The sequence below is a fragment of the Bison bison genome, unplaced genomic scaffold, assembly GCF_000754665.1.
Source record: "Bison bison bison isolate TAMUID 2011002044 unplaced genomic scaffold, Bison_UMD1.0 scf7180017864311, whole genome shotgun sequence".
Taxonomy (NCBI): domain Eukaryota; kingdom Metazoa; phylum Chordata; class Mammalia; order Artiodactyla; family Bovidae; genus Bison; species Bison bison.
The window spans coordinates 1,767,993-1,777,873 of record NW_011494883.1 but is presented as its reverse complement, the minus strand read 5'-3'; the positions used below and the strand labels follow the sequence as shown (position 1 = coordinate 1,777,873).

At 36.5% G+C, this 9,881-nt stretch overlaps 1 protein-coding gene across 1 annotated transcript in view; it reads left to right on the top strand.

Annotated features, from left to right (window-relative positions):
• Positions 1-4,441: 4,441 nt before the first annotated feature.
• Positions 4,442-9,881, top strand: part of LOC104997593 (rap guanine nucleotide exchange factor 6) — a gene marked incomplete at its 5' end in the record, with an annotated part of 58,501 nt that continues 53,061 nt past the window's right edge. The window contains one exon of the mRNA XM_010852432.1: positions 4,442-4,704. Within this exon, the coding sequence (XP_010850734.1) occupies positions 4,442-4,704 (263 nt within the window). The remainder of the gene's footprint in view (positions 4,705-9,881) is intronic.

The window sequence follows — 9,881 nt, the reverse complement described above, 5'->3', positions numbered from 1 at the left end:
CTGGTTTGCTAGCCCAAATTATTTCGCTCAGATAGCGCTCAGGGTATTCAGGCCAGATTCTTACTCTCAGCGATGCAGCCCACGGCGCGCCTCCCTGCCCGGCCCCGGTTTGCTAATGGCGGATGCAGGCGTCTGCGCTGCTTCTCTGCTGGGGGAGTTACTGTAGGGCTCGCAATCTGCGAGTTTTAAATTGTTTATTTATTTTTTCTCCCTGTTATGTTGCCCTCTGTGCTTCCAAAGCTCGGCACAGATTCGGCAGTGAGAAGGTTTCCTGATGTTTGGAAACTTCTCTCTTTTTAAGATTCCCTTCCCGGGACAGAACTCCGTCCCTCCCTCTTTTGTCTCTTTTTTTGTTTTGTTTTTAATATTTTTTCCTACCTCCTTTCGAAGAGTTGGGTTGCTTTTCTGGGTGCCTGATGTCCTCTGCCGGCATTCAGAAGTTGTTTTGTGGAATTTACTCGACGTTTAAATGCTCTTTTGCTGAATTTGTGGGGGAGAAAGTGTTCTCCCCGTCCTACTCCTCCGCCATCTTGGCTCCTCCCCTTAAAGTGAATTTTTTTAAAAAGCTGCATTGTTGTTGTTGTTAAGTTGCTGAGTCGTGTCCGACTCTTTGTGACCCCCGGACTGCAGCATGCAGGGCTTCCCTGTACATCACCTTCTCCCAGAGCTTGCTCAAACTCATGTCATTGAATTGGTGATGCCATCTAACCATCTCGTCCTTTCATCCCCTTCTCCTTCTGCCTTTGATCTTTCCCAGCATCAGGGTCTTTTCTAATGAGTCAGCCCTTTGCATCAGGTGGCCAAAGTATTAGAGCTTCAGCTTCAGCATCAATTCTTCCAGTGACTATTCAGGGTTGATTTCCTTTAGGATTGACTGTTTTCGTCTCCTTGCAGTCCACAGGACTCTCAAGAGTCTTCTCCAAAGCCACAGTTCAAAAGCATCAATTGTTCAGTGCTCAGCCTGCTTTATGGTCCATCTCTCACATCCAAATATGACTACTGGAAAAATTATAGCTTTGACTTACAGACCTTTGTTGGCAAAGAAATGTCTCTGCTTTTTAATACACTGTTTAGGTTGGTCATAACTTTTCTTCCAAGGAGCAAGTCTTTTAATTTCATGGCTGCAGTCACCATCTGAAGTGATTTTAGAGCCCAAGAAATAAAGTCTGTCTCTGTTTCCATCATTTCCCCATCTATTTGCCATGAAGTGATGGGACCAGATGCTATGGTCTTAGTGTTTTAAATGTTGAGTTTTAAGCCAGCTTTTGCACTTCCCTCTTTCACCTTCATCAGCAGGCTCTTTAGTTTCTCTTCACTTTCTGCCATAAGAGTGCTGTCATCTGCATACCTGAAGTTACTGCTATTTCTCCCCGCAATCTTGATTCCAGCTTGTGCTTCTACCAGCCCAGCATATCACATGAGGTACTCTGAATATATGTTAAATAAGCAGTGTGGCAATATACAGCCTTGACATCCTCCTTTCCCAATTTTCAGCCAGTGTGTTCTTCCATGTTTAGTTCAAGCTTTTGCTTCTTGACCTGCTACAAGTTTCTCAAAAGGCAGGTAAGGTGGTCTGGTATTCCTATCTCTTGAAGAATTTTCCAGTTTGTTGTAATCCACACAGTCAAAGGCTTTAGCATAGTCATTGAAGCAAAAGTAGATGTTTTTCTGGAATTTTCTTGCTTTTTCTGTGATTCAGTGGATGTTAGCAATTTGATCTCTGGTTCTTCTGCCTTTTCTAAATTCAGCTTGAACATCTAGAAGTTCTCCGTTCACTTACTGTTGAAGCCTCACTTGAAGGATTTTGAGCATTACTTTACTAGTGTGTGAGATGAGTGCAATTATGCGTTAGTTTGAACATTGTTTGGCATTGCCTTTCTTTGAAATTGAAATGAAAGCTGACCTTTTCCAGTCCTGTGGCCACTGCTGAGTTTTCCTAATTTGCTGGCATATTGAATGCAGCACTTTAATAGCATGATCTTTTAGGATTTGAAATAGCTCAGGTGGAGTTCCATCACCTCCAGTAGCTTTGTTTGTAGTGGTGCTTCCTAATGCCTACTTGACTTTGCACTCCAGGGTGTCTGGTTCGAGGTGAGTGGTCAGACTATCTTGGTTATCTGGGTTATTATAAGATCTTTTTTGTATAGTTTTTCTGTGTAGTCTTGCTACCTCTTCTTAATATCTTCTGCTTCTGTGAGGTCCATACCATTTCTGTCCTTTATTGTGCCTATCTTTGCATGAAATGTTTCTTTGCTATCTCTAATTTTCTTGAATAGATCTTTCATCTTCCCTTTTTATTTTTTTCCTCTATTTCTTCACATTGTTCACTTAGGAAGGCTTTCTTATCTCTCCTTGCTCGTCTTTGAAACTGCATTCAGATGGGTATATCTTTCCCTTTCTCCTTTGCCTTTCACTTTTTTCCTTTTCCCAGCTATTTGTAAGCCTCTTCAGATAACCATTTTGCCTTTTTTGCATTTCTTTTTCTTGGGGATGGTTTTGATCACCACCTCTTGCATAGTTCTTAAGGCACTCTGTCTGTCAGATTTAATGCCTTGAATCTATCTGTCATTTCCACTATATAATTGTAAGGGATTTGATTTAGGTCATATGTGAATGACCTAAATCTTTCCCTACTTTATTCAAGTTTCAATTTCGCAATAAGAAGTTCATGATTTGAGCCACAGTCAGCTCCCAGTCTTGTTTTTGCTAACTGTATAGAGCTTCTCCATCTTTGGCTGCAAAGAATATAATCAGTCTGATTTTGGTGTTGACCATCTGGTGATGTCCATGTGTATAGTCTTCTGTTGTGTTGTTGGAAGAGGGTGTTTGCTATGACCAGTGCGTTCTCTTGGCAGCACTCTCTTAGCCTTTGCCCTGCTTCATTTTATACTCCCAAGGCCAAACTTGGATCCTGTTACTCCAGGATCTCTTTACTTCCTACTTTTGCATTCCAATTTCCCTATGATGAAAGGACATTTTTTTTTGGTGTTAGTTCTAGAAGTTGACCTATCTTTGAAAGGTGTCTCCTAAAGGTTTCCAGTTTCTTGAAGACAGAAAATGTGCTTTTCATAAGCTTGCAATGTACTTTGGTAATGTGATATCATCCTGGTTGAAACTTTCTAAAATGGTCAAGTCAATAATTAAATACCAAGCTATTTATGTTGTAATGTTTCAGTGGCTCTCTCTACTTGAGTCTTACTAGTAAGTCCTTTGATGTTCTAGGAAACTATGGATTTATTCCACAAACAACAGAAAAGATGACAATTTTCTGTGTTTGAGATTTCAGTGGGTACATTTATATAATTTATAGCTTTTCTTTTATAAAGATACAGAGTCATACTACTCATAGCTATACTTCCTGTTAAGCTGAGGTCTGAGTCTTAGGTGGCTAAAGACCTGCATGTTCAAAAGTATGCAGCCACCATCCCTCCCAGGTATCATCCCTCTTCAGGAATGTTGTCTTCTACTTTAGCATTTATCTTTTTAGTTGTTTTTTTTTTTTTTTCTTCCCCTCTAGCAGTTGATCTGTCTTCTTTGAGAACACATTTAGGATAGGAACAGCCAAAAAATAACTGCTGTGACATTAGTTAATGAAAAGCAGTTCACATAGATTTTCCTAACTGGTAAATGAGACAGCTAAAACTTCTAGATATAGAGCTTTATAAGGATTTATCTTTGTTTTATCTCATCCCAGGGAGGTACAGGCCCTCTTACAAGGTGAAAAACGATCTCAGCAAAGAGGTTGCTGGAAAGGCAAGTTCTCCATTGTGCTTGCACCCTCCTTGAGGATGAAATATAACTCACCAGACTTAGGATTGATAGAAAGTTATCTACAAATGCTTGGTTTTTTACTTCAGACCACTGTAGTAAATGCTTGTTAGTGACTTTCACTTTGCTGAGTGACTTAAGTCTAACACATGTTACATTGAGGGAATTGTCATATATTACAAAATTTAATATTATTTGTTTCTGGTAAAAGCAGGTCCAGAAGGGCTCTTCTCCTTTTTTTGTATTTTGATGGTTAAAGTTTGCAAAACAAGGCCTGACTTGTAGTATTTACATCTCATCTCAAATGATAAGGGATAAAATATAAATAATAGAATCTAAGTACCTTTTTCTATAAAATCTGGGTTGATTAGCAATTATATTGTTCATTACCTAAATAGGAGCCCTTGGGCTTTTGAAACATGCTGGCAATCTGCCCACTTTGCTTCTGTTTTCACCAGTGAATTTCTTTGATCACTATTGGTCAGCATCAGAATTACAGTCAGGTATAAAAGATGAAAAGTGAATATAGCTGATTAATGAAGAGTGAGTGTAAATTTTATAATGCAGTGAGATTTAATGAATAATGCTATGAAAGGCCAGATGATAGAAGACAACTGTGTTTATCTAAAATTTGTCATTGATATAAAAACTTCCTAATGAGAAGACATGACAGTTTTTTACATTTATTTCCACAGTGTTCAAAGAGTTACTTAGTAGGACTGAACAAGAGAAATCTGGTGTTCCTCATATTCCCAAAATTGCTGAAAAAAAAAGTAATCGCCACTCAATCCAGGATGTACCAGGAGATCTTGAACAGACATCACAGGAGAAAGGAAATAAGAAAATAAAAGCAAATACCGTTTCAGGTGGAAGAAACAAAATCAGGAAAATTTTGGATAAAACACGATTTAGTATCTTGCCTCCAAAACTTTTTAGGTAGGTAATTACAATCTCTGTAATATAGGCATGTTCCTATTGACTATAAAGTTTTTTATGGAAAAAGGAAAGTTGGGTCACTTTTAGTTTTTATACAGCTATTGCATCATGCAATCTATAAGCAATCCATAAATAAGAATAAATTCTAAATGTCTAATCACTTCCATGAAGATATCATTGTTAGATTATATAGTCTTCCATTAACCTTGATCTGAATTTTAGAAAAGACTGTTCATTTTATTTTATGAAATCTTTTTTTTTTGTATACGTTTGGTCCAATGTCAGTCCCATTATCTACAGATTTGGACATCTTAAAACTTGAGACGTATTCACTGACACTATTTTTTTTTTTTTTGTCTTTCAAATCTTCCTTTTATTGCACTATTTATTCCCTCTTGAATTCTAAAGCTAACCTTTTTAATCAAATCTATTTCTGTTTTCAAAACAAAATATCACCAAATCTGAATAGAACCTCAGGATTTTAAATGCAGATTAAATCATTAAAATACTGATAAAATGAATCCAGTGTCATGACTGGGAATTGCTCTAATACATACTATATCTGTGTATATTTTATAGTGTCCACTTTCTAAAGTAATCAGAAAAGTTATAATCAAATAAAGTACTTAGCACATAGTAGTCACTCAATATTTGCTGAATTGAGGCAATGAATCAGTGAAAGGAAAGAAAACATATTCAAAGAAAATACTGAGTTTGGCTCTTGACAGTTCCTTGTACTGTGCCAGGTGATAATTACAGAGCTGTAAAGAGGTCGTCCCTGCCTTTAGGGGATTCATAGCAGGAACCTTTTATTCTTCACACATTTATTATAAACTAGGCACAATATCCAGAGATAGAAATAGTGAAAGTAGAATGAGTTTTTTACCCTTGTAAGAGCTGGTCATCTAAAATGGAAAATGAGCAAGTGGTCCATTACAGGGTGATAATTATTTTGATATGTACAAAGGCAGAAACAAGCTTGGTAGATTTGGGTAGACTGTGTTTCTCAGTGCATACCTAACGATGAAGCATGATAGATAGGTTAGTGAGTGACTTTGAATATTATGCTAAAGATACGGACTTCATGTCATAATAGGGGGCCATCGAAGACATGTGATGTGGTAAGATTTACTCTTTCAAGATCTTTTATCTGTGGTAGTGATTTGGGGTTGATGGTGCAACACAGTATAGCAATAACAGCAAGATTAATTAGGAACAAGGTGAATGTCAGCTCTTATCTTTTACTTAAAGATCTTATAAGAATTTCCTGATCAGAAAATGCTTCATCAGTTTTTATTTTCAACTCTGAGAAGCATATTTATTCTTCATTTAATTTGGAGCTCACAGAAAATTGAAACAACCTGAGCTGTGTTCATAAGTTTCTTGTTTTTAGAAAATTTATTAGTCATTCTTTTTTGAGTGACTATTCTCCTTGAGGCTTTAAAAAAATCATAGCTTTAGCAAAATTCTTTTAATATGAGCATACTGTAGTATGATAGCAGCATGGGAAACACTTTTATATAAGAATAAACTTTTTCTCACAAATGAGATTTCAATAATGAAATTATTAGAGGGACCAGCTCACACTGAAGAGATTGGAGACAGTTTGGGATGACCAGAAGTCTGCATGAACACACTGAGGAAAAGGGAGAGGAATGGAGGATCAGAGGGGAGAAGAATTCACACAGGGAGTTCCTCAGGAGTAATGCCCAGAGTTCCATTTCCAGAAGCCCTTGGGGTGTTTGATCTGGAAAACATGTATTTCCTGTAACAGAGTCTCATTTTGAACACTTTGTGGCATACCTGTGACATGTGTCATCAAAAGCCAGAGAACACCATGATTGCAGTTAGTTTGTCACGTTTCACCCAGCTTATTCACTTGTCAGGCATCTAAATCAGTATCTCGTCTCTATAGTGTTTCCTTTAGGAAGTGGGAATTGGTCACTCTAGTTGGTGTCTATCTTTGCCTACAGCAGGAGGCATGGAAATTGAGTTGGCTGGGAGCAGTCTTTTGAGTGTGTCCAAGCACTGTTTGTTTATATTAGGACCCCACCAAAATGAAAGATCTAGTAAAAATTATTTTACTTAAACTCAGAGGGATTTTTGTTGTTAGTCAGCAAGCATTTATTGAGTCTCTCCCTTGTGGCAGCAGGAGTTTGTTGGCTGTGAATAAAATATGAATAAAATGCTGCCTTTCGGGAGTTAACATTAAACTGGTCATCTCTTCTAAACATAATGCTGATAATTTCAACTGTAAAAATACCCCCCAAAAAACCCAGATTATTTTGGTAGCAATCATAACAGTTTTCTACTGGACCCTGTTTTGCAAGGAAAACGAATTTGTTTTAGGTTAGATACTTTGCATTTTTGAGAATGTATGTCATATTTCTTGGTACTTAATCATTAGATGAATTCAGACAACCTCTTTTGCTACACACACATGCACACACAGAGATCAGTAGAAGTTCAGTAGGCACATAACACGAATGAGATGTTCTGCATCAGTAATAATCAAGAATAGGGAATTTGCTGGTGGTCCAGTGGTTAGAACTCAGCACTTTCACAGCCCTGAGACTCTGGGCCCAGGTTCAACCCCGTATCAGGGAACTAAGATCCCACAAACTGCACAGCAAGGCCAAAAATTAAAATGATCATCATCATCATTAGTTGTTCTTTATCCATAGTAAAATAAAATTGCAAAATTTTCGGGAGATGTCCAGCTACAAGAGATTGGTTAAATAAATTGTGCTATTTACTGTGAAATGACTAGGAGGAAAAGGTTGATCATGGTTTTCTCTAAGTAGCTTTATAGGTAAATTTTCCATTTCTTGCTTGCTTCCTTGTTTTTTGTATTTAAAATTTTTTTGGTTTGAATATTTATTTTTTAATTAGAAAGAATTTTTCATGAGTTTAATTCCACAGTTTTCAGTATGGCTTCTCTGTTTGGACTTTTTGGAATGGGCACTTGGCTCTGGCTTTTGCAGCACAAGAGTTGTCATGGAAATACTGTAAGAGAGAATGTCCACATCTGTAAGAGGAGTAAAGATACTGAATATAAGGAAGGAGTAAGTAGTTGAGATAAGACTCAGTAATTCCCCAAATATCTAACCATGACATAATTTTAAAATGAAAGAATGCTCCTGAAAATTGCAAGTGGAAAAAAAAAGTCTAACTGATTTTGAATAATATCCTCAAATTAAGACATAGCAATGTGAATTTTCTTGACCTGAAAATCAGGAAGTCTGATCTCCTATTATTTTTTAATTATAGCTTTTATTTTGTTTTCTTTAATCATGGATTGCCCAGTCAAGTATCTAATTCACTGTAACAGTCCCGGAAGTAGTTTGCCTTGTTTGGTTATTAGAAGTTAATTTTTTTCCTCTCCATTTATTGTTAACTTTCACTGTGTTTGCTTTTAATATTGGTATTATTTTTGTTTGCAAACTGTTGATGTTTATGCAGCCTTTTTAGTTTCATACTCTGAAACTAAAACATAGTTTTATTTTAAGTAAATTCAGTATCAAGCATTACTGAGGAATTTTTCAAAACTATCTTGTTTCTGTTACTGCATCATCTTCTCAGGAGACTGTTTTGGTAAGAAATGACATGTTTGCAAATAGGCATTATTAATTCGGCTTCCAAACAAGCATGGATATTTTGCCAATTTGATACTGTTTCATGTCATAGCATGGGTTGTACATAACATTAGTATAGTTTTCATTTATATATGCTTTCACCTTAGTTACCATGAATTTGTTACCAGCTTTAATTATAGCTTTTCTGTGTCATATCTATTGCTTATTAAAAAGCAAAAGTAATGTTAAATAACATCAGTAAGAGAGATAAAGACTTTTAGTATTTCATGTACTTCTCAGTCTCTGTAGTAAATTCTAGTTTATTGCAAGTGACAGCCAATTCCCCTAAATAGTAAATTGTAACTTTTTAATATTGTTAAAATTGTTTAGACTTTGATTATTAGTAGAAACAGCTAATCTTTTTAACAGTTTGCTTCCTTGGATTTAGTTACCTGACTGTGTCCAAGAACTGGCAGGTTGTTTTCAGAAATCAAAGAAAGACTTGTATTTTTAAAAATTCTTTATTATTTATGTAATATGAATTGTAGGGCTTCCCTGGGCTCAGTGGTAAAGAATCCACTTGCCAATGCAGGAGACATGGGTTTGATCCCTGAATTGGGAAGATCCTCTGGAGAAGGAAATAGCCACCCACTCCAGTATTCTTGCTTGGAAAAGCCCATGGACAGAGGAGCCTGGTGGCAGCCTACAGTCCATGCGGGTTGCAAAAGAGTTGGACACGGCCTTGCAACTAAACAACAGCAGCAGCAAATATGAATTGTTGCTGAAATATTTAAACAAAACTATAAAATGTGTGCGAAAGCCCCCCCCCCCCGTTTTTTCCTCTTATCATAAGCTATTTAGCTCTGATCTTTAGGGATACACCCCTAATTATAAGGAACCAACTTAGCAGAAATAAAAATTATCCTTTCTAGATATGTATTGTTCTATTTTTATTTCAGTAAAAGTGCTACTATCTTCTAAAAAGTAGGAATCCTATTTTTCTCTGTGCTAAAATGTTCACCTACATTACCTTATTTAATCTTTGCCATAGTCCTAGGGGATCAATAGTATTCACAATTTTGGATGAGGTAACCAATAAACAAAGAAATTTCCCTGAGGTCACACAGCTAATAACCTAGGTCTGTTTGACGTAGCTTGCTCTTGAAACACTTAACTATGCTTTTTTCCCATGTTCTCATGCTTCTCCCTGACTTCTCTTTGTCTTATCCTGGCTCTCTTCCTTGTCTGGCTACTAACAGTCCTTTAGCTGTTTATTTAGCAATCCTCTAAATTCCATCTTGCATAGTTTTCTAATCTGCCTAAGTCCTATTTTTAACTCCTAACATATCTAGGAAGTACCCTATATTATTCAGATCTTAATCCATCCCAAGATCATAGGTAAGTATTCTGTGATAATTATTTGTATATGTAGCAAATACTGGGTAGAATGCTACACTGAAAAAAATATATATAGATGGGAATTAATATTAACCTAAAACATTGTAACCATTGCTTAGAAATAAGTAGTATTTTGGTTGCTGATGCTAATGGATGTCTACTTTTCACTGCTGTCCTATGTTTGTATAGAACTGTTTTTCTTAT